This window comes from Trichosurus vulpecula, chromosome 7 (assembly GCF_011100635.1).
Source record: "Trichosurus vulpecula isolate mTriVul1 chromosome 7, mTriVul1.pri, whole genome shotgun sequence".
NCBI classification, from domain to species: domain Eukaryota; kingdom Metazoa; phylum Chordata; class Mammalia; order Diprotodontia; family Phalangeridae; genus Trichosurus; species Trichosurus vulpecula.
Window position 1 is genome coordinate 261,013,837 of NC_050579.1, and position 24,488 is coordinate 261,038,324.

At 49.8% G+C, this 24,488-nt stretch overlaps 3 protein-coding genes across 4 annotated transcripts; all 3 read right to left on the minus strand.

Annotated features, from left to right (window-relative positions):
- Positions 1-16: 16 nt before the first annotated feature.
- Positions 17-5,664, minus strand: CHRNB1 (cholinergic receptor nicotinic beta 1 subunit). 2 transcript variants are annotated; one of them, XM_036768687.1, is made up of 11 exons: positions 5,611-5,664; positions 5,358-5,510; positions 4,950-4,994; positions 4,097-4,206; positions 3,835-3,943; positions 3,357-3,504; positions 2,912-3,121; positions 2,165-2,388; positions 1,142-1,317; positions 651-801; positions 17-273 (listed from the first exon to the last, which is right to left on the minus strand). In XM_036768687.1, exons 1-11 carry the CDS (start codon positions 5,662-5,664, stop codon positions 133-135), a joined length of 1,521 nt encoding a protein of 506 aa, XP_036624582.1. In that variant the 3' UTR covers positions 17-132. The 2 variants fall into 2 exon arrangements, with proteins under 2 accessions (XP_036624582.1, XP_036624584.1); XM_036768689.1 differs by having other exon boundaries at positions 5,358-5,497; positions 5,610-5,664.
- Positions 5,665-6,997: 1,333 nt separating this feature from the next.
- FGF11 (fibroblast growth factor 11) lies at positions 6,998-15,028 on the minus strand. Its single transcript, XM_036765945.1, has 5 exons — positions 13,467-15,028; positions 11,373-11,483; positions 10,884-10,987; positions 8,894-9,092; positions 6,998-8,249 (listed from the first exon to the last, which is right to left on the minus strand). Exons 1-5 carry the CDS (start codon positions 13,657-13,659, stop codon positions 8,155-8,157), a joined length of 702 nt encoding a protein of 233 aa, XP_036621840.1. The 5' UTR covers positions 13,660-15,028; the 3' UTR covers positions 6,998-8,154.
- Positions 15,029-16,107: 1,079 nt separating this feature from the next.
- On the minus strand, positions 16,108-18,176 carry TMEM102 (transmembrane protein 102). Its single transcript, XM_036767907.1, has 3 exons — positions 18,167-18,176; positions 17,526-17,752; positions 16,108-17,417 (listed from the first exon to the last, which is right to left on the minus strand). The coding sequence occupies exons 2-3, from the start codon at positions 17,737-17,739 to the stop codon at positions 16,108-16,110; spliced, it is 1,524 nt and encodes a 507-aa protein (XP_036623802.1). The 5' UTR covers positions 17,740-17,752; positions 18,167-18,176.
- Positions 18,177-24,488: the final 6,312 nt, after the last annotated feature.

Consider the following 24,488-nt stretch of genomic DNA (forward strand, 5'->3'; position numbering starts at 1 on the left):
CATTTATTAAATCGGGAGTCTGGATCACGACGAGCAAATCGGGGGGAAGGAAGACGATCCAGGCACGGGGCTCCCGCGGAATATTCCACACCACACATTCCAATATTCCACACTTGGGGCTCGGACGTCACTCTAGGGGAAGGGGTCGGAAGGCGGCAGGTGGTAGGAGGCATCCAGGAAGATTATAAGTGTCCCCACGCTGGTGAAAATGATGAAGGTCCACAAGAAGAGTCGGTCCACCACCATAGCCACATATTGCCAATCCTCCTTCAGCTGGGGGGGGGGGGGGTAGAGGGGGAAAGGTGAACGAGAAGAGTCAGCCTAGACTCCAACCTCACAGACCTTGATTACCAGTCCAACTGGCAGGGACCTCCTCCCTCATCCCCTGCAATGACAATCCAGCTCCTGCGAGGGAGCGTGACCAAGCTAGGAGAGTGGGGCGCCGAAAAGGAAATCCTGGGATCGTAGATTGAGAGATGAAGACACCGAGGAACAGAGAAGTTAAAAGACTTAGCCAGGATCGCACAGCTAGGACATCTAAGGGTAGCATTTGCACCCAGGTCTTTCTGGCTCCAAATCCCCTCCATCAAACTGTAAGGAGCCAAGACCAGCGAACCTCCACGCCACCCCCACCCCCTTTTCAGACGTACGTCTTCGTAGTCCTCTTGCTCCTGCAATTGGCGAGCGATGTAGCTTATGGAGTTCACCACTTCCCGCAGTTCTGGGGGCAGCCTCCGACTCCCGCTCGGACCCCCGTTCATAAAACGCCGAAGGTCGGGAGGGGAGAGCTCAGGCTGAAACCTGAGAGGCAGGGCTAATTTGGCTTGGACAGCTGCCCAAAGCCCAGGTCCCTCCGAAGTTTCCCTGCCCCTGCCTCCTTGTCCCTCTTCTTTGGGGATCTATTCCAGCGGGCCACACGCTCCCTATAAAGACCTTCCACTCCACCCCCGAGAAACTTTGGACCTTTCCAAAAGCCCGAAGAGGAGGGAAGGAACTGGAAAGGTCCAGGCCCTTTGCCAAGCCCTCCTACGCTGAAAACTACAACATCCACGATTCCCTGCGGCAGCGGCGTTGGTCCGGACAGCTTCTAATTCTGTACTTTTCGCATCTTTTGCAAAACCCGGGTGGGGTCAAGACTCACCTGTTGGTTTTAGAGAAATCCCCCGGAGGCTTCCGGATGAAATATTCATCTGTGGCTCGACCCCAGCCGCTGCCTGGGGAGTCCCTGAGCGCCAAGACTGGAGGTTCAGGCTTCCGTGTTCGCTCCACCTTGGGCCTCTTCAGACCCAAGTACCAGGGGAGTTTGTGGATGAAGATCTAGAGAGGGGTAGAGGCTGAGAATCAACCCCAGTGCAGCCCATTCCAAGCTGTTTTCTGTACTTTGAACATGAGGATGGACAGGGGAAGTGCGGTTAGCAGTAGGACCCTGACCACACTGACAGGACACTCCATGTTCTAGCCAAACAGCTCTCTAAACTCATCCTACCTCCATCACCTTGCCTGAAAGAACTCCCTCTTCCCATCTCCTGTCTTTTGGAATTTATTCCTCTAAGGCCCAGTTCCATATCTTCTCTTAACCATCAGATCCTATATTTAGAGCTGGAAGGGGCCTCAAAGGTTATTTAATTCACCTCTCACTTTGCAGATGAGGAAGTGGAGTTCATATAATAGTTATGTGGGTAGTAAGTGGCAGAGGTGGAATGTGAACCCAGGCCGATGCTTTTTGCACTATATCCAGCCATTCTTCCTTAAATCTCTTATGTCACATGATTTAACCCCCACCCCCATCTACTTAATTATTTTCTAACGTGGTATAGAACATAAGCTACTTAAAAACAGGAGTTATTTCTTTTTTGGTTTTCCATTCTCAGCACTGAGAATAGGGCTTGGCACAAAGTTGCTTAAGAAATGGATAGTTGATTGAATAATTATAAACTCCTTGGGAGCAGGGGTTGCATCATTTTAAAACTTTTAGCCCCTCTGTCGCCTAACAGAAGGCATAAGAAATTATTATTTGTTGAAATTAATTGGATGCTGGACTCACATTTTAAAATCTATTTCCCCCCCACCCCTACCCTCTTACACAGTTTCACACAAATTAGGGAGGTGAATGGCTAAGTCCCAAGGATGGAAATTTATGTCTCTGAGGAATAGTCCCTTTTACCTGATGAACCCAGAGGGGCATTTGATGGGTATGAGGGGACCGATGATGCAGGTTGAGGACAATGACACTGAGTATGACTGAGAAGGTGACCAGAATCATGGTGAACATGAGGTACTTGACAATGATGGGGACAGCCAGGGATGTCTCAGGAACCTTACTGGCCAGCAGCAGTAGGAACACCGTCAGGGTCAGCAGGGCAAAGATTGAGAGTGTCATCTTCTCCCCTTGTTTGTGAGTGGGAGATGAAATGAACAAATTGGGTTAGCCCACCCATCCCGAGGAAGTTATATGGTGTTCCAGGGGAAGAAGGCAGTTTTCCATGTAAAAGAACTCAAAGTTTCAGCTCTCCCTTCTCTTTCTTAGGCTGAGGATGCTAATAAAGGGGGTTGCTAAAGAGGGAATTCAGTTTTGAGAGAGTCAGGAGGGAGAAGGCGAGAGACATTGGTCTCACAGGGAATAGGAAAGTTGTGAGGTCCTGTTGTGAGGTCCAGATGGTGGCAGGATGGTGGAGGGACATTAGGACATTCAAAGCAGAGAGAGCTGGCCCAGTAGGAGGGGAAACTCAGTAATTAGCTGTGGGCTGGATTTTAGTCGTTTGGACTGTAGAAGGAGAATCTTTGAACAGGCTTGAGAAAGAAAGGTTGAATTGGGGAAAGGGGAGAATCTGGAGTGCGGCAGATGATGAGATGATCACAAATACTCTTTTCTAAATCTTCTCTTCCCCCACAGCTCCCAGATTTCCCTTACCAGCATCCGGGGGTAGGTAGAAGACAAAAATGGCCAGGAGAGTGATCAGAACGCAGGGAATTATGACATTGACCAGGTAGAAGAGTGGCTTCCGGCGGATGATGAGATAGAAGGTGACATCCTGGCGCTCTCCTTCCTTCCCTCCTTGTCCCTCTCCTGAGGGGCCATTCAGTCTTGAGGATTTATGGATTATTTCCCACTGGCCATTCTCTGGAAGAGTGGGTAGGCAAAGGTATATAGGTGACAGCAGCTTAGGTTTACTGTGTGATAGCTACATAACACGTGTGCTACATATCTCCCACTAACATGTGTGTGCTAGCTGTTTCATTTAAGTAGGAAAATCATATCTGCTCCTTCCTATGGGCCATGGACATGCATATGTGGTGCATGTACCCAATGTATATACCACTCTATCCTTCCCTAATTATCTGTGTCAAGCACAAACCAATGAAGTTTCCCTCATGGATGTAGATCTCACTCCTCTGTTGTCCATCCAGATCAAGCCCTGGGCTCAGGCTGACCTGAGAGCTGTCATAACTGTAAGAACTGAAGACCATAGTGCAATTCTGCCAGTCAAAGGGAAAGTAGGTGACCTGAAGGGTGAGAGAAGAAACATCAGAGAGATATTCCCCAGCTATTGGTTAGGATGATACTAAGAGGCTTGGTTGGGTCACTGGGACTAGGGACCACTGGGAAGGGTCACTTGGAAGGAGAGGGATAAAGCGCTATGGGAAGGTCATTGGGAGGGACTGGGAGTTTGGAGGAGGGGTTACTGGAGAACTGAGAATCCCCGGGGATGGTCCTTGGGAGGAACGTGAAGTTAGTTGGAGACTAGTGGTGACTGGGGAGCATCACTGGAAGGGCCTGGTATTATTGCCGAATCATTGCTCATTCCTGTGAAGAAGGGGTCGGAAGTCAGGAACCTGGATACTACAGCTGCTGCGGTAAATGGCAGGGGGCAGCCAGCGCACGGAGCCATCAGAGGTCACCAACACATGGATATTTAGAGCGACGTCGAAGTTTCCATCATTGCTGAAGGGCGGAGCCGGATCAGCCAAGTATATTTTTACAAGCTTAGCCCAGAAACCCTCCCACCTACCCTGCCCCCTGGGTCCCTGTCCTACACCCCCCTCCCTCTTAGTGACCACGTCGCTCCTCCCCACCATCTCCACCCCCGTCATCTACTTGTTCATGAGCACTACATCCGGGAGCCACACGGAATCCGATGCAATCCTTAACGAGTCTATCCCCTCATGTTCCTCAGGGTTCCAGCTTAGTCTGTAATCCGTCCATACCTAGAGAGGTGAATGGTGGCGATTTAGCGTTCGCTGGGCAACCAATTTATCTCTGACCGTAAGTAAGGTTCTTGGAGACAGGGACCTCTAACTTAAGGTATGGTGCTCTGCACACAGCAATTTTTAACAATTCGCATTTATATCACGCTTTAAGGTCCTGAAGCCGGTTCCTCACAACAATCCTGCGAGTCAGGGGGTGCAATCATTATGCCCATTTTAAAGAAAAGAAAACAGGCCCAGAGAGGTGGAGTGACGTATGTCATCCGTATATAGTTACACAGTTAGTATCAGAGCCAGTATTTGGATGCTGGTCTTCTGACCCCAAGTCCAATGCCCACTAGATGCTTAATAAATATTTGTTGACTGAATTGCTTGGGGCGGGGGTGGGATGGGGAGGGAACTGTCAGATGCTTGGGTCCTTCCAGTGCCAAGTTCTTAATCTTTTTCTGCCTCAAGTACTCCTTTGGCAGTATGGTAAAACCTATGGACTCGTTCGCAGATTATGTTTGTTGCTTCCACTGGCAATGGGAGGAGAGTCTCAGTTTCAGTTAAAGGTTAATGAAAAAGAAGATGTGATTTTTTTTTCTTATGGATCCTCCGAGATCTCTCCACGGACCTCCAAGTCTGTGGACCCCAGGTTAAGAACCCCACCTCTACGGTAAGGAGGCTCTTAAAATAGGGGATAAGACCTCCTCCCCAGTCAATCCCACCCCCGCAACCTTCCCATACGATCTCCTCCGTACCAGGTCCACATACACCTTGGTGATTAGCTCCTCGTCCTTCTCGTTCTGTCAGGGAAGGAGCAGGAGTTAAAGGGGCTAAAGGAGAGAACCAGTAAAGGTGAACTTCCCGACTCTTAGAATCCCCTCCTTTACTTTCCCCCGTCCACTCAGCTTTTCCACTCTCCAGATGCCCCGCTGGCCCCGCCCATTTCATAGCTAGCCCCGCCCCTTCCCTCTGGTCTCGCCGGCTTCTGGCTCCACCCCTTCTATGTATACTTAGAAATGATCCTTAAGCCTCTCCTCCTGAGGGCCCCTCCCCCACGAACTCCAGAGCTATGTCCCTACGTCCTAATCCATCACTCTTTAGGCCCCATACCTTCTTTTGCCCTTAACCGCACCTCCAACCCTAGCCCGGTACCTCTAGCTCACCAAGCTGATGATCTGCGCTAGGGTTAGGCCGATGCTGACGGGTACACGGTCCCCAGGGTCCCGGGCAGGCCTCACGGAGCTGTCGTAACCCGAGAAAAGCTTTTCCAGGAGCTGACCCTCCGCCAACGTGCCGCTTGCCCCTAAAAATGGGACCATGAAGGCCCTCCCAGTCATATCACACATATTCGTGCCAATCTCCCCTCTCAGTGACCCAAGGAACTCACCCCAGTACCCAAAAGTCCCATTATCTACCGTCTATGGAGAACAGGACCGCCAGGGTCCCCAGCAGCAACACTCCTGGAGTCATGCTTGCCACTGTCTCTCTGCTCTCCCGTGGCTGGCTCCACAGCCCAAGTGAGCTGGGATCGGGTGGCAGAGGAAATGACTAGGCATTGAGGAATGTGCACCTGTTCCTCTGCCTGCAGCTGCTGGGACCCTTGCCCTAAAACCCAAATGTTTCCCCTCCCCTTTTCTGTCTTCTGCCCCCTTCTCTAAAAACTTAAAGTAATTTTATCTCCTTTCAGGCACCCTCTCCCACTCCAAGCGTTCAATCTTCCCAATCCCAGAACTGACACAGAGATTGTACAAATTGCCTTTAATCGAAGAAATGAGCAGGGGAAGGACCCTTGTTCCCTGGAGAGGGAGGATCCACAGGCAGCAGGGTAATGGTAGGGAGTGGGGTGGGATTGGGGTTCTACCAATCATGCAACAGTCTGGGGAAGCTGAAATAGGTTCTGAGAGATAATTCCTCATCCTGATCTCAGTTCTTCTAAATTCTTTCCCAGTGACTTCCAGTTCTCTCTAATGCTTCCTACTGATTCTTGAATCTTTTTCTCCCATCACCTTAGTTCCTCCCTAGTGTTCCCAGGGAGTCACAGTACAACCCTCCCCCCACCCCTCCAAACGCCTTCTCAACTCACTACTGATTGGTTCTAATCTCATTTTAGTTGTATTTATTCCATCTGCCAAGCATCCCTTTCTTACTTTCAACCTTGTTGAATTGTGACTTAACTTCTCTTTTCAATACTTCAGAGATCTGTGATCTTATCAAAATCTCCATAAACATGACTTACATACCTCCCTGCAATTTAACAAATAGACTTTGAAACTTGTCTTAGCTGAAAAGTTCATCCCTTTGAAAATAACCTGGTGATGGACCTCTCTGAGTTCAGAGAAATCTTTGGACTATAGGCATAAAGCCTGTCTCTGGGGCATACTTGAAGCCTCTGCATATTAAGACCTTCCAGAGATTTTGATCCCCTGGAAAAATTCTTAGGAAACTCAGAATTATTCTATTTTGGTTAAAAATCTGGGGATAGTGAGATCTAGAATGAAAGTTCCCTGAATTTTCCCATTATTACCTGACCAATATGAGAATGTTATTGCTGATTCAGAGGGTTCTCTATTTGCTCTCGTATGGACAGCTTCTACCAGTGTCTCATTATCCTCTTCCCATCCCAGACATTGAGGATTTTATGCTATTTATGGAGGACCCCTAAGGTGTCCCTGGTGAGGTAGCTAAGTATTCGTATTTCCATATAATTCAGAAATTGTTCCCATAGCCCCCACCTCCCCGCCCCAACCACAGATGTTTTCCTCCTTTCTCTACCCACAGTATCTGGGTCTCAGTACCTTCGCCCTGAAATTTCATTAAATATGAATTTTCTTTCCTGGCCCCTACCCCTAGACTCCCCAGCCTATTGCCCTGCAAATACTCATGTTTAGGGACAGACTGAATCCTAAGTTTTAGAAAGGGTATTTAAAAAGAAGATGGATTTGGTTTTTTCTATATGGAAGAATAAGATTTTTAGAAAACTTTCTACAGACAAAAAAGGAGGTGGGTTTTGGTCCATATATAATGTAATTCTCTCTGGATCACAAGTAGCATTTATGGAAGAAGCATGATCCATTGTTTAGAACATCTCCTAGAGCAAGCATGTGACTATTCAGACTCTAGCTCCATCCAGGGAAAGGGGATGACCTCAACTACAAACTAGAACCACAGGACATCATAACAGATTCTAAAACAGGGTCCTTCCCTGGCCAGAGGTTAGGATGGTGGTAGTCTACAACTGGGCTCAGTGTAGACCAAGACAATGTCTGTGCTGTGCTCTAGATGTGGGTTTCTTGATTAACAACATTAATCTTCAATGACCCAGAACAGAAGGTAGCAATGTGACTCTACTATAATACAGAAGATTTTGATGCCAAATTGACTGGGTAGGGTCCAGATTTTCGAATACATCCAGAACAGTCAGAAGGCTGAGGGGATAAGCAAGAGAAAAAGGTCTGTGCTCTGGGTGACTGTGGCTCTGTGGTTATGTAGAAGAATGGCAAGGAAACCAGGCTTTGTCTAGCCATTTTTAGAACCCGCAGCTTCATCTCTCGGTAAATCTTCTGAGAGCTTGTGCAGAAAAGGATAAAATACGGTGATTAGCCAGGCCCCTTAATGGTATATAGCAATGTTTCTAGATCCCCTGTAAGGGTCCTTTGATAAAGAAAATTGCCAAAGAGAAGATCTTTCTAGGATTTAGGTTCTGCAGTAATAGCCCAAGAGTCACCCTTAATCTTTCAGATAGCTGTTGGGCAGCCGATAATGGCCACCACTTTGGTAGTCCTCCCTAAATTACCCAAGGAAGGTCAGAAAGAAATATTCTAAGTCAGGAATTTATGGCTTGTGGCAGGGGAGTGGCAAGGAAGGAACGGAACAAGATGAGAGACCAGAATGATTGGTTCAGTCCGGGATCTGCGTGGCTGTCTTGATGGAAGACTTGAGGGGCGCTCCCAAACAACAGGGTTATGTTTTTGGAGGAAAAGAGACTGGAGGAGGCTCGTCGTTCGTAGGAGACGTCTCAGGTACATTGTGCAGGGAAGGCTCCCGGTACATGGCCACTGTGAGGAGAATGAAACACAGAAAGAGAAACAGTCAAGGATCAAGAAACACAGAAATAAGAAGTGGAGAAATATGAAGATAGGACCACAGCCCATGGACTAGATGATCTTCAAGGACCCTTCTAGTTTTAAAATCTATCATTTTATGGTTCTGCGAAGGAGCTATCACTGTGTCAATGCTTGGTTGGCTTCTGTGTTACTATTGTTCACCTGAAATACGACCTCCCTTCCTCCCTCCAGGTGAGCTCTGGACAGAGCGTGTCTTACAATTTTGAGATAATCTAGCTCAACTCCCCCCCCTTTCCCCGATGCCTCACAGACCCCACTTTACAAACATTCACTATTTCAAGACCAAACTTCCAGCTCCAACAGGGTCTCTTCGTCTCTTTCTCTTCGTCTCTCTCTCTCTCTTCTATCATCACTATACAACTTTTCTGTCCCAATATAAAATATCTTTATTGGAAAAAACAAACAAAAGCAGAAGCCTCGACATACACAGTGACCGAGGACAGAAATCTCCCCGCTCCTCATTCCTCCCTGTTATGGCCTAGTCTGAGATATTTGATGTATAGCCCCCATAGGATGTGAAGGTAGACAGAAGCCTCTCTGTGGCCATGGAAATGTACTTGACAGGGTGTTCACACCTTCCAGGAGTTTAGGCACAAAATGGGCGGCTGCTTTGGTCTTCTTAACTCTGTTTCCCTTCATGACGCGGCCCTCCTTGTCCAAACCCAGATACCAAGCTCGGCCCGAACGACGCTGGCGGTAGAGGGCAGAGGCGTAAAGGACGTAATAATTCTCAAAGACGCACTCCTTAAAGCGACACTCTGCTGTGAAATGCGGCTTGAGGATGAGGTCGCAGAAGGAGAAAACAAAGGGTGGAAGAAAGAGAGATTTATATTAACGGTTAAGAGGCTGATGTTTCTTAGTCTTGAGCCCCCCCATTAGGAAGTGATATGTAAACTCTACAGTGTGGAACCAAAATCCTTTGAGTGGTGAGGGGAGGAAAAAAAGATGAGCTCTGGGAACCCAGATGCTTGTGGGTTTGGGGCTGGATTTCTGTATATTCCTGTATCTAATTCTCCAACCCGCCTCCCATCCCCCTCGCTCTAACCAATCTCTTCCTTTTCCTCCAGTATAGCCATTCTCAAAGTGTGGTCTACACCATAGATCCTTGGGAGTCAGCCAATGGGAGAGGGGACCTCAAAGTTCCAAACTATTTTTGTAATAATACTAAGAAATTATTTGTCTATTAAATATACCCCTCAATTTTTCAACTGCATATCTGTGTGAGACCATATGTCTTCAGATACTTTAACCAAAAAACATATCACAGCAGATTGAATACAGAAGTATATATGAGAACCTAGCTGTCTTCTATTAAGCCCAGGCATTAAAGAAGTTTGCAAAAATATGCAACATAATGCCACTTTTCTCACTACATTTTTTATGTTTTAGAAAATAAGAGTTATTTTTCATGAAAATGTTATTTATGTTGGTTAACATGCTTTTGTTGTTGTTCAGTCATGTCCAAGTCTTTGTGACCCCATTTAGGGTTCTCTTGGCAAAGATATTGGAGCGGTTTGCCATTTTTTTCTCCAGCTCATTTTATAGATGACAAAACTGAAGCAAACAGGATGAAGTGATTTGCCCAGGGTCACACAGCTAGTAAGTATCTGAGGCCAGATTTTAATTTAATTCAGGAACATGAGCCCGGCGCTCTATCCACAGAATCACCTAGCTGCCCTAAGATGGTTAACGTACTGAGTTTAGTATTGTTATTTTAAATGAACTGATACATATTTTTAAAACATATGTTTTAATTTCTAATATGTTAAATATTGATTGATGTAACCCATGTAAACAAAAACTTTTTGGATTATTCAGTAATGTTTAAGAGCAAAAAGTTTGACAACTCCCACTCCAGTATATTTGGGCTCTGAACTGGAGGGAGGGGATAGGAAATAAACACAGACTCTTAGGCAAGTCAGTCCTCAGTCTCTTCACCTGTAAAAGGAGGGGATTGGAACAGATGGCCTCTAAGGTCCTCTCTGGCTCTAGTTTTAGGATTCTAGCATATTCTAGTTCGATCCTCTCTTTATGCTGATGAGGGTACTGAGTCTCGGAGAGTGCAAATGACTTGGTCAAAGAATGCACTACTTGGCAGAGCTATGGAAGAACTCAGGTCTCTCTCTCCACATGCCCTGCCTGGCTCTCCTAATCATTACTAAATGTGGAGATATAGAGGGGTACTCAGAAGAGAGAAGCCATAAGGGGTCCTAGGCATGTGGTTGTGAGGGTGTCCCTTGCAGAGGCTATAAAGGGATTTGGAAGGAATCTCCCTCAAGGGCCTCTTGTCTAGTGAGGGGATATGATGATGGTATTGAAAGGTTACTGAGGAGAGAGTTGAAATGGGTCCTGGTAGGATATGGGAGAGTAAATCTTCGAAAAAATTTAGGGAATTCAGAGAGGGAAATGATTTTGAGATTGATGACTGTTGTAGAGTGTGTGTAATAAGATCTGAAGGATTGAGAAGAGGGCCAAGTGTAGGATCAGCAGGTAAAGGAGGGGCAGGGGGAGGGTCCCAGTTAAGTGGTTCACCAGCACAAAGGAAAGTGAGGAGAGGAGTCTCACCGAGCTATAGAGTAGTCCCTCAGCATTCATGGCTACATAGTGCCCCAGCTTGGTGCTCTGGATTGTGACCACACGGAGACCCACAGGGATCAGGTTAAACTGAGCTGGAGGGTAAAGTGAGAGTTAGAGATCCAAGGCATCCAACCCCAGACCTTAATCCTTAAGTACATAGAATTCAGATGCCTTGTGACCACCCCCTCAAGAAAAAAAAACAAACAAACCAACAAAACCCTGAGCCTACCATCAGCTCCATTCAGGGACAACCACTCTGACTCTGGCCCATCCCCACTCCTGGATGTCAATGCCAGACAGAAACAGACTGAAATAGGAATAACTGGGTGGATAGGAAATAGATAAGCCATTCCTTCAAGGGCCCAGTTGCCTCAGGCATAAGGGTACAGTGAGAGAAGAGAAGCCCTAAGCATCTGATACCCATTTCTCCTCTCCTCTTTAACTCCCCACACCCCAAAAATTCCCTTCTCCCCTCACTGAAGGAGCTGGTATCCTCTTGTGTCCCATTGATGCTCCCATCTGGATTGGCCTGGAGATAGAAACCCTGACGGCAGAAAAGCTTTGTGATGATGCCTTTGAGCTGGGGCTCTAAGGAGAGAGAGACAGGAAGAACTTGACATTAATCTTTGGTGAAGATTTCTCTTTCCAATTTTGATCCTAGAAATGGGGGGTGAGAGAAGTGGGGAAAGTAGTTAGGGAGAACTAAGGTCAACTTGCTCTTTCACTAACTCTCTGTGTGTAACCCTCTAGCTCTGGGCTCTCTGTCTCCTGGGGAAGTCTGCACCCAGTCCCTGCCCCCACCATTAGCTCTTAGTTTAATTTATTGAAATTTATTTAAATAGTTTAGTTCCTGCTCAATAGCTGAGCTAGAGGGGGAAGGGAAGGAGTTATGATAAGGGGAAAAGACAGTGACAAAAGCAGGCAGAAACACTATAATTTTTGTGGTGGGTAATCTCAGGTTGGTCGTTGGGGGAAGGGGCTGCTCAAGCTATGGGGGGCAGGGAGCTGACTCTGCTGGAATCAAGCTTGCTGACTCAGCACCTGATGCTGCCCAGCCTGGTTTGGGCCTCTGCCGTCTGCCTGGTCATCTGTGCCACTAATCAGACTGCCACAAGCCTGTCTTCCTGAGGAACCAGGAGTCAGGGGGCTCCAGCCTCTTCCCCTTCTCCAGTCCCTATTAGCGTTAGGGACCCCGGACTTCCAAGCTGGGGAGGGAGGATTTGTAGTGGCGCATACAAAGGATGAGTTTAAGTGAAGGACTGAGTGTAAATGTATGTATGTGAGTAAGGGCTAGAGGGGTGTGGAACAGAAGGGCAAAGGGACATTTCCAAAGGGTGGGCTCTGGACTGTACCACAGAAAAAGGCAGAGTGGGTGGGGAGAGGAATCGTTCAACGAGAACTTGGGGTGGGGGTTATTGAAACTCTCAGTCCCTAATCAATTTGGAAAAAGTGGGGAAGGGAGCACAGGGACAGCGCCCCTTCTTGAGAAAGGGTCGTCTCCTCCTCACCCCTTTCTCTCACAATATAATTCCCCAGGAGGAATTTCGTATAGTACCCCCTGCCCTTCTGCGGGTGGTACAGTCCCAATCAGTCTTTCCTGTCCCCGTCCCCCTGCCCCCCCACTCCCCGCCTCCTCATTCCCCTAGACCCCCAGAATCTGTTCTGAACGCCTGGGTTCCTGTGGGGAGGGGCAGCCAGTCCAGCGGGTGCCAGGTCTTTGTGTTCTTGATGGAAGCAGAACTTGGGGGTGTGAAAAGAATTGGGGAGGAGAATCCAGAGGACATTCCTTGTTCCGTCCCCTGGGTGTGAAGGAGGGGAAAGAGGGAGGACACAGTAGAGTTCTGGGATCGGGCAGGGAGAGCAGAGTGGGGTGCGGGGGAGGAAGCAGGGAGGTAGGGGTGGGGGAGGGGCTGATCTGCAAGAACACCCTAGGGAGAGTTAGGAAGGTTTAAGGTTAAACGAGAAAGACCCAAGCTAGAGTGTGGGGTAACAGAAGAACAGAGGAATGGGTATGGGGTGACCAGCTAAACTGGGGGGAAAGAGAAAAGAGCGTCGCAGAATCGAAGAAACTAGGTTGTGTGACCCAGGCGTTCCGAGTCCTGGGTAGTCTCAGTTTGGGGCTTGAAGCAAAGCAGCAAAAGGACAGGAAGAAACGCACGTAGCCTGGCAATGCTGGGAGGGGGTGGGTGGGGAAACAGGATGCTTGGGTTCCTGAGAAGGGCGGGGGTTAGTTAAGCTCTTTTAAAACCTCTCACATTTCCCCTAGCTTTAGAAGAGAAAGAGAGAGGCTCGGGCTTATGCGGGAACAGAGAAGGGAAACTGAGAAGCAGCAGAAAGGGAGAGTATCTGAACTTCTAGTCTCCCCATTGCCCAACTCTCATTTAGGAGTTTTCGTCTATCTTATCCAACCATCAGCTCAGCCCTCTAAAGTATTTTCTCTCTGGCTCTCCTCGCCCCGCTACTCTCCTTGGGGACCCGGGTATTCGGTTTTCCATCTCTGAGATTTCTCCTTTAGTCTAGCTCCCACCTCAACCTACTCAGGAGCCCCAAACCCCAACTGTTAACACTCACCCGGGGCCCTGTCCGGCCGCGCCCGTCGCCCCCCACACAGACGGACCTTGGAGAGCAGAATCAGTATCTGCTTCTGACACAAGGACTTAGTACCCCTCGGGCACACTCGCCGTTGGGCTGACACCGGTCGACTTGTCCCAGGGTCTCGTACCTCTCTCTTCTGCCTGATCAGGCTGCTGGCCAGCGCCGCCATCTCCAACCACCTTCCCTCCCTTTAGGGGACAGTCCAATCTCCCTACGATATCCCCTAACACCGCCACTCTCACAATGGAGGTATACAACCCAAATTGTATGGAGGCACCTCAATAGGACACAACCCTCAATCTCAATCTGGCTCCCAGAATGCCCCCTCCCCCAATTGAAAAACACTCCGAACTGGCAGATAGTTCAAGGATGAAAGCCCTTTCCTTTCTCCAGGAAGGCACCCTCCAATCTCTTGTCTCAAACAGGGTCGTACCCCCTAATTTATCCCAGATACTCCCCTCTGTGTTCCTGGATTCTTTGCTGTTAAGTAGTATCCCAAAGAGCCCTCCCCCTTAAGTACTTCAAAAGGGTCCCTTCAATTGCCCTCTCCCCCTGTCACCCCCAAACTTGATGGGAATCCTTGAACTCTTACTTGGTTCAAGCTTTGTGAATCCCCAGCTTTTGCCGCCAATTCTCTGGGTTCCCTTTCCTCTTAGCCCCAAATTTTCTCTCCTTTCCTTCACTGTTCTGGCCCTAAATCGATGTAACTCAAAGGCTCCCGTTTTTCTGCACCTCTCCATATAATCTCCGCTGACCAGACTTTGCAGACCCTAACTCGCTATGGGAAATGACAGAAATGAATCTCACAGCTCCTCCCTGTCAGGTCAAGAAATCTAGAAGGGGTGAGAAGGAAACAGGGCTACAACATACCCAAATCATCCATGGCAGCAACACTTAGTACAGCAGCTGTGACGAGGTTAAAGGGAACTGGGGGTCTTCTTTGCCACCCTTTAGTCCCCAGATTGGAATGTATCTCCTACCTCTTCCCATCACTCTCAAAACCTATAGCCCAGAACTTCTGGGAGGTTCCATTTGCTGGGCACTGAGCTTCTTTCCAAATCAACCATAAACTTGGCTTATGCCTCCCCTTTTCAGCAAGTCAACACTCTCTATCTACCTCCTCAAATCCCTAGAGGCCCTAGCTTCTGGTGACCAGGTATCCTCTAAACTTATCCTTACCTCTACTTCTTCCCTGGTGCTTCCAAATACGCCCTTCCAGCTCCAGCAACTCAGGGGTTATCAAGGTGCAGTGGGTATGGAAGGTCCCTTCTTACATTCTGTCACCCCCAAATAGCGAGTCTTTAACTTCACTCTGGGTATCCCACAAAATGTTATTGGGGAGTCAGTCTTGATGCAGTCTTCCAGTTATTTGACCTCCAGCTAAGCTACTCCAAAGTGTTGCACCCCACTTTCTCCCTGGTACTCCCCAAATTAACCTGCCTGCTGGACTCCCCCCACGCAGTTCCGTGCTCCCCAGGGTCCCCGTCCACGTTCCTAAGCGATTGCTTACACCCCACTTTCTTTCGTGAGACCCCCCAAACCTGTCCTGTTGATCCTGCTGCCGGCAGTGATGGATGGCTCAGGCTCTCATTTTCTCCTCCCTCAGTGTCCCCCTGTCAGCAGAGGGTTCCCCGCGCGGTCCACCTCGGCGCTCTCTATCCCTCCCCCCCAGGGAAATAGGGGTGGGTTCCCAGGGCGTCCCCAGTCCCCCGATGGCGGCACTCCAGGCCTCAGCAGCAGGACTGACTGGAAAGCAAGCCCAGGCAGCAGAAGCAGTAACGGTAGCCTTAGCGGCAGCCGCAAACTCGCGTCCTGCTCCCCCACCTCAGCCCAAGAACCCTATTCGAGGGCGGGGCAGGGGGCGGAGACAGCATCAAAAAGAGGACGGTGGAAAGGGACTCCTGGATCTGTTAGAGAACCTGGAAATGGAAGTGGCTGGGGATGTAGGGAGGAAACAAACAAGCTGATTGTGGGAGGCGAGTCATGACTCCCAGGAGGGGGAACAAGGTGCAGAGCTTGACTCTGGGGGACAAATGTATAGAAAATGCATGAGAAAAGGGGGAGGGGCTAGCTGAGTACTGGAGAAGAAATTGAACTGTGGCTGAACACAGCAGTGCGTGTGTGTGTGTGTGTGTGTGTGTGTGTGTGTGTCTGTGCAGCAGATGAGGAGGGGATCCAATGCCAGGAAGTGGTGGCTGTTTTCTCTGATATTTCCAACCTGATCACATTGGCCGGGCCCCATTTTATTTATCCTCTCATGCTGTGTCAGCATCTCGCCTAAACCCCTTTACTTGGCTCCCACCTAGGGTCATACATAGGAGAAATTCCAAGAGAATTTGGAACGAGAGGGCAAGAATAGACAAGGAAAGGACGACGAGTCCCTGGGTCAGGGTCTTGATGGGAGATGTGTGCATTTTGGGACGAGGGTGACGGTGCTGAGGACAGGACCAACATTTTTTTTTTCAGGGTCAGGACCAAGACAGCCAGCGGCTTCAGAAAGTTCGAGGGCTAAGTCCCCCAGAATGAGTCATGTCACCGGTTGGGGAGAGGTGGGAATGAAGGAGGTTGGAAAAAAAAAGAACCCAAATTCTTCTGTGTCCATCCAACTGCAAATATTTTAATGACCCCCGCCCACCACCCCGCCCCCCTTCCGCGCAGTCTTGGCCTCCTCCACCGCAGTTCTGAGAGCCCCTACAGGGTCTCCCCGGAGTCGGGCGAGAGCTCCGGCCAGCTCCGTGGCCCCCTCCCCCGCCGCTAGCTCCCGCCCTTCCAGGAAGTAGTCAGGCAGTGCCCCAGCCTCTAGCCCGCGGCTTAGCTCGTCCAGCAGCCCGAGGCAACAAGCCCCGGCGTTCTCGGGCCGCCCCAAATAGAGGGCGGGGAGGCGCTCGCAGGCCCAGTAGAGCAGGGTGCGCAAGAGGTAGGGAGCCGCGCAGCCGGCCCCGGCCACCAGGGGGCGTAGTAAGGCCTGGGCGGCGGCGTGTGCCTGGAGTAGCGGCTGGGGGATGCGGGCCTTGAGCGCCAGCTCCTGGCGGGCAAAGCAAATCCGCCAGCAGAGCCCATTCTCCTTTTTGGCTCGGTAGCCCGGCACGAGGTAGCAGGCGGTAGGCCCAGCGGCGACGGGACCCATCCACGCGTGGGTCCGGGTTCTCGCGGGCCAGCCGGCCACGGAGACCCCTGGCACCAAGTCAAAGAGCAGCAGCCGGGGGGGAGGGCCTGGAGTGGACAGAAGGATGGTAGTGACGCCGGCATGGAGGGCGGCATGGACCAGGCGTACAGCACCGGGGTCCGGGGTCAAGGAGACAGCTACGGCAGACAGGGCGGAAAAAAACCAGGCGGCCACTTGGGTGGGGCACAAAGAGGGCCAGTTTTCCTGAGGGCCCCGCCCCTCAGGCTCTGGGACTGGCTGTCCAGGGAGTTGCTCTGTGACGTCACTGTGCGGTTCCTTCCATGAGCGGAGCTCTGCCGGATCCGCCGAGTCGCCGCCGGGCTCTTCCGCGGCCGCTGGCGACTGGGGGTGGGAGTCTTCTCGCACTGGCCCGGCCGTCGCCGCAGTCTGGGGCCCCGTGACGTCACACGGAGGCTTCTCCAATGGACATGCCTCTTTTACCGCCCCCTCCCCGCCTAGCTCTGCCGGGGCGGAGGGCCCTAGGCAGTCGCACCAAGCCTCCAGGGCCGAGGCCCCGCCCCCGCGCGCTTGGAGGCGGAGCCACGCGCTGCCAGGTTCCAGCTCGAGGTCGGGCTTTACCCCCTCGCAGTCCAGCCAGAGCAAGGGTACCAGGAGCGTGAAGCCGGCGTCGTAGTGGGGCCCCCGCACGTAGGGCCCTAGGGGTCCAGGCCCCAGATCGAGAGAGCCCTCGCGGACTCCGCCGCGGAGGAGCAGAAGCTCGGTTTGCTCAGGAACCCGGGGGTCCCGTCGGTGGATGAGACCTGAGGATAAGGGGAGGGGGTCAGCGGAGGCTCTCTATGGGGCAGAATGGAGAACTCGCGTGGGGGCAATGGAGAGAGGACAGGAAGGACCAAAGGTGACACACTTACTGAGCAGAGAGAAGACAAAGTCCTTAGCCCGGAGGAGGTCGGCCCCGGGCTTTGGTCCACCGTGCCAGCTCTCCTGAACCCCGAGCTCTTGGATCAGTTGAGTCAGCTCCTGCAGCTGCGCTCCGGAGCAGAAGTCGAGGTCCGTGAGGGGACGGGCAGGGGCTGGGGGTGGCGGACCCCACCAGGGGGTGCCCCCCCAGACTGCGGATGCCATATGGGGGCTGAAGCTAAGGACGCGGCGGGGAGAAAATGGGGCTCAATTCCTTCTGGTAACTCGGGCCAGGTCCACCCACTCCTTCCCTCCTCTGCACCCCAGCCTACTGGGTATTCTAGAGGTGCCTATCCCAGGGCGGCTACGGACTTCTTGTTTATTTAAATGGAAAATGCACAAATATGCTTGTTTCCTCCCCTTCCCTCAAGGTATGTCCCCAGATCTCTCCCCCACCCCCACCCTGCCCCCAGCATCCGAACTCCCTAGTCTTCTAAGTACCATTTAGACCTGACAGGTGGTTAAAAAAAAGGAGCTGTCTCTCCTCCTACCCCACCCTAAGTTCAGCCCGGGACTCGGCAGTCCAGTCCTATCCCTAGTTCTGAGCGCCAGAAACATCTTTTTGTCAGCCCCTAGTGTTCCCTTCCCTTACCTGCTATTTGGGGGTGGGGTCGGGGGATGATGGCAAAGGACCTCAGGCGACCGCAGGGAGGGAAAAGAAAGCGGGAGAAAGCTACGGAGAAAATCCTACCGGTAACTTCCTACTCTCCACCAGAGCACGCCCCTTTTACCTGAGGCTACACCCCTCTCTGCCTAGACTCCAACTCGAAAAGTTCTGGCCGCACCCTATGCCTTGGTTGTTTTTTCGAAGCTCCGGGTTCCTGAGACGTTTCTGAATAATCATGGAAATTGAAGTCTCTCTCACGGTCCTTCCCTCCATTGTTCCAGCCCTTTCCAGTAAATACAGAGTTCAGACTTCACTTGGTGGGGAGGCAAAGGGTGCCTGCTAGAAATTATAGTTTAGTTTCTGTGTACCCTAGCCGTGCTTGGGAGTGGTCTTTTCAGGCCTGCTGGTCCTCTGCTGCGCCCTACTGTCTAGTCAAGGTATGGGTGGAGCGTCTTAGATAAACTGAATTTTACAGCGTTTCGACGGACCTCAGCAGACATCAAGTCCTAACTCTAACCTCCAAAGGAATCCTCACAATAAAACTACCGGACAAGTGGCAATCTTAAAGATTCTGCGTATGATTAATTAATAGATTGCCGGCCCTGAGTCAGGGAGACACCAGTTCAAATACAGCCACAGACACTTGTGTGACCGTGGGCAAGTCACTCAGCCCTGTTTGCCTTAGTTTTCTCATCTGTAAAATGAGCTGGAGAAGGAAATGGCAAACCATTCCAGATCTCTGCCAAAAAAGCCAAAACAAAACAGTTCAAAAAGGGGTCACAAAGAATCTGAAAATACTTAACAATTAAGAAGTTTTTTCTGACATCAGGCCTTAAAAGTGCCTTTGAAACTTCCATCCAGATCATGATTCTGCCCTTCAGGGCGAAACAGAACAAGTCTAATCTGTCTTTAACACGATAACTTTCAAATATTTGAAGACAACCATCAAGTCCTTGCTAAGTTAAAACATCCGCTGTTCCTTTAGCTGATCATGAGCTCAATCCTTCTCAATCTTGGGTGCTCTGCTCTGGACCATTATAATAATAATAAGCTTATTACAGTAATATCATTTATGTAGTGTTTTAAGGTTTGAAAAACACTTTACACTTTTACATTTTACCGTCACAATAACCCTGAGAGGTAGGTTATTTTAACAATTTGAGTGGTAGCTATTTGTATCCTCATTTTGCAGGAGACCAGAACAGGACACAGTAGGCCATTTGAGTGCCTGACCTGGGCAGAGGGACTATCCATTCTTTATTCCTGGAAGCTGTCTTAAGGAACCCCAAGATCACAGGCTTTTTTTTTTTTTTACTAACTTATCATACTCCTATCTTACCACTAGAGTCACCGCATCACACAATGAGGGATCTTACAGTCCACTAAATCTCATACCCACCAAATTTTTCCTGACAAACTACTTGTACTTATGAAGTTGGTCGATTGAATTCAAATGTAATACTTTATATTTATCACTATGGTAAACATGCCATCTATCAAAGGCGCTGATAAAAATGTAAAACAGAATGTGGCCAAGCATGGTTCCCTGGGGTTCTCCATTGGAGACTTTCTGCTAAAGTGACATAGAAACTGTTAATGCCTTGAATCAGCATTGAATTTTTCTGGTTGTATAGAACTATCTAGGTCACACCTCTCCATTAGGACATGTGCCCTTCTCTATTTCTGCACCTCTCCCATTTTCTACAATTTTTAAGATATTGGTATAGCTGAGCCCCTGGTTTCCCCATTATAATCATGGTTAGATCTAGGAAGACTAGGTGAACCTGTGAAAAATCTCTTAACTGCTCTGAGCCTCAGTTTCCCTGTCTGTAAAATGAAGGATCTGGATGAATCTCTAAACCTTCTTATAGAGACAACAGAGCTTAGTGGAGCTAGAGGGTCGAACCTGGAGTCAGGTTCAAGTTCTTCTTGGATTGTGTGGTCATGGACACACTCTTAATTTCTGAGTGCCCCAAGCAATTTTCCGAGAGTTTGCTACACAAAGTTGCCTTTGTGTACTGATAAGAGAAAATTGCCACACTAGAAATCCCCAAAAACAGATCCCTTTAAGCTCTAAATGCTTTGACAAAAAGGTAAGTGTTTGTATTAACTAGGGCTTGGGTTAGAGGCTGCATTAGACCAGATGGGAAAGGTCAGGATCATATGCCCCAGAGGAAAGGATAAGGTCAGCCAGAGTTCAGAACTTGGTATTCACCACTGATGACCAGAAGTCTACATGAACGGTTCAAATTAGAATCACAGACCTAAGACATGAGGCTTGTAAGGAGTAGGCTCCTGGCACTGAGAAAATGGGAGGATGATGGCGGGAACTCAGCAAATGGGAGAACAAGGGCCGGAGGAAGGAAACCCCAAAAAGGGAAAATCACCATTGTCTCCAGGATCGCTTAAATCCCACCTCCCTTTTTGGTGGGGATGGGGGTGCCCAGCTGTTGTTGCTTTTCCCACCCCTCTTACCTTCTGTTTACTCTTTACATATCATGTATGTACCTAGTTGTTTTTGTGTTGTCTCCCCACTAGAATGGGTGCTTCCTGATGGTAAGAACTGTTTTGCCTTTCTTTGCATTCCTAGCACTTAGCAGAGTGCCTGGCACTTAATAAATGACTGGTTGACAAGGAGCGAACCTTGATCTGCCTGTCCTTTCAGACTCAAAGGACTCCAGACTCTGAGCCAGATACTACTCCTCTGGCTAAGGCCATAATATTGATCGTAGGATTTATAATTGGAAAAGACCAGAGGGACCATAATCTACCTCTCTCCTTTTACAAGGAGGGAAAGTGACTTGCCCAAAGTTGAACAGAGAGATTGGACAGAGATTAACTCAGGTCCTTCTGATTCCAGAATCCGGGGATTTTTGTACCATGTCTCATGAGGGAAAGGCTGCTGCTGAGGCTTAAATAGGCACTTCAGTCAAAGTTAAAAAGGCTTATGTTGTGGGTCTAAGTATCCAGGTAAACACTCTGCTGTCCTGGAGGAAGATAGAAGGGGGAAGGGAACAATCACTTATTAAGCACCTACTATGTGCCAGGTACTGGGCCAAGTGCTTTAAAAGTGATCCTCCCAACAACCCTGTGAGGTGGGTTATTATCCCCATCTTACAAATTAAGGAAACTGAGATAGAAATCAAGTGACTTGCCCATGGTCACACAGCTAATAAATATCTGATGCCAGATTTGAACTCGGGTCTTATTGACTCCCAGGCCAGTGGCTCTATCCATTGAACCACCTAGCTGACCTCTAATGAGGGGAATGTTCACAGGGCTCTCTCTGTAGGCCCAGCATCATTGCTGGGAAAGTGCCTTTCTCCTCTCTTAGCCTTAGAGCTAAGCTGGAGTCCCTAAGGCAAATATGGACAACAGCTGAAGGATCCTGCCTCACTGGACAAAGCAGACCAGGCCCAGAATTGGGAAAGAGAAGAGGAAGTCCTGGAGCCTCTGGACAAGTGAGGACTGGTAATATCCAGATTTATGGCGGTCTATGACTTATTGGAGGATGATCTATGTAGTTGGAAGAGCACCGTATTTCACACAATCACAGAATTGGAGAGCTGGAAGGGACCTCAGTGGCTGTCTAGTCCAACCCAATTGATTCCGATTTGAGATGAGTGGAATAGCCTGCAAATCCTGGCTCTGCTACTTACATGATCCTACTACTTGGCCAGTCACTGAGCCTCAGTTTCTGCACTTTAAAATCAGGAAGTTGGACCAAATTGATCTGTAAGGCCTTTCCAGCTCCAAATCCTACCATCCTGTGTCTTCTATCTCTGTGCCACCCCCCCCCTGCCCCCGCCCTCCCTCTCTCTCTCTCACACACACACACACACACACACACACACACACACACACACACGCATAGGGTTCTAGAGGTTCTAGAGGCCTTTTGGTTACCTAAGGGGATCTAAATAAGATGGAGGTAAGAAAGGACAGTTACCTCAAAGATCTGGTCTGGACTCTTCTCTGTGATCATAAACTCTAGTCAGGTTTGGAAATTCACTGGACCCTGAATACCACTGTGCAAATCTTTTTCCTTTTTACACCTGTCCCTTTATTGCCGTGCTTTCCCCCAAGTGTTTGTCATGGACTGGTATTCCCAGTCTCCCCTCTGCCTTTCCCTGGAACAGTCAGAGGGGTTTTAGGGCTGTAGGAAGCCCTGGGGACACAGCCTCTGGCATGATCCTTGTTTAGCCTGAGCTGCCTGGCATCAAAGACCACATGACCTGTTGCGAAACCAGATCCCTTGCTCGGAGGCATCTGATGGAGGGATGGCTGATTCTGCATGGGCATTTCCAGAGACTTGTACACCCAGTTTTGGTTCCATCCTCGGGAGTGATGGGTCTGAGTGAGAGTGGAGACCTCTGGTAGTTTCTGTATATCACAAGCCATCTCACCCTTTGAAACTTCTAGAGGTTCTACAAGAACCTTTGAAGGCTTCTGTTGGTGCAATGGAGTCCAGCTAGGAAGGGGGATTTCAGAAGGCCTGGGTGACTGGGAAGGGGTAGAAGGACGGCAAGGAGAAGTGGGATAGTCAGAAAGCTGTAAAGAGTCAGTATTTGGGGAAAGTAGAATCTTCCTCTCAGAATAACCTTTATCAGCATGGGACTTGGAGTTGCAGGAGAGTGTGTCCTTGTTCCTTCCTTCAGGAAAGCTGGCTCTCTGCTCCCTGTACTCTATGTGCTCCATGGGGTGGTCAACAGGGAAGGTGGGCAGATTGAAGGGCCTCTCCAGGGTCGGGGAGATGAGATTTTGGCCCTTTTTACTGAGCTCTGGCGGGGAGCCTCCCCCTGTGGAAAGGGACAAAGCTTCCACAAATTCTCCCACTGGGTAGTTTGGGCCTTTCATCTTCCTGGCGTCATATACCACATGGCCAGCTCGGGGACGAGGAACAGGGAAAGGGGAGAGGAAAACCTGGCATGGCTTCTGAATATCTCTGGCAGACTGAGACTCTATTTCCTCGCTGTTCTTTGAGCTTTGAGGCCTTTGCCCAGGGTAGAAAAGGGTCTCAGGGCGCAGGAGTGGGGTGGTACTAACTCCAGCAGACTTAGAATGGGAAAACTTTCCTGCCTTGCACCCCAATCCTTCTCCCTGCCTCCATGGTCCATGGGAGATCATCGGGCCTCCAGAGTGGCCACATTGGGGCGGCAGCCATCGGCATTGTGAGAACTTATCATCATCTGTGTCTGGAGCCCATTCCGGGCTGTGAGGAGGGCGCATCGGGCAGGTTTGATGCTGATGGGTGTGGGGAGAGCCCCGAGGGATTGGGTTCTTGGGGTCCATGGTATGGCAGATACATGTTGGGTGGCATTGTTGCTGGTCTGAGAGAGGGGAGAAGGATGAAATTGGGGGTGAGGAAGGAGAAGCCTTGGTTTTTAAGGGGAATTTGGGCCATTATAGGAAAGGGGAGGAGGAGAAGGATAGAGGACAAGGGGAATAGATTCAGCATGCCTCCCTAAGCCCCACACTCACATTTTTCCCCAGCATGATGAAACAGTATTCGGAAGGAGGCTTTCAAATGATGCCAGAGCTGGGGGTTTAGGGAGCAAAGAGGATAGAGGATAGAGTGAACAAGGGTAAATCCAGGTGACTGAACCTCCAGGTTCAAATAGCTATATGTTGTCTAGTTCCCATTTTTGTTATCCCCACCTCTACCCTCTACTGCCCTTAAGGGACCCCAGGTATCCTGCCTCCCTCAGCGCCCCATTTCCCTGTCTTCCGCCTCCCTAACCCTACCTCCCCCCAGCCCCTGCTTTATCTACAGGGACTCTGGCCTTGTACCCTCCCTGACCAGCATCACCGCATTCATTCCAACATTCAGCAGGATCACGCTCCCCAGAAGTAACAGGATCGAGTCCCCCAGGTCCTGGCACTTCCTGGGGTTGGGTCTTGAGTATACTTGGGCCCACTTGCAGGACCTGCTTGCCCATGTTGGGGGTCGCAGAGCCTCCTGGGATGCCCCAGCCCCCACCCCTGCCCGCATACCCTGGGAGCTGAGGTTCCTGTGGCAGGAGATGGGGAGGCACCGGGTCACAATGGGAAGGGTCACAATGAGGGTGGGAGATGAATAAAGGGAGCCCACGTCAAGCCTCCCTCAGCTTTAGGCTCCCAGGCCTCCTGTTTCTTAGCAGCCAGTTCCTCCCAGGGCTTCTGGGCTGACTCATTCATTCAAATAAGCAATTATATACAGAGCATAGAATGTCAAAGGTGGAAGGGACTTGAGGCCCTATTTAGTTCAACTCCTTCATTTTACAGGTGAGGACAACTGAGGTCAGTGGCTTGCTGAAGGTCACACAGT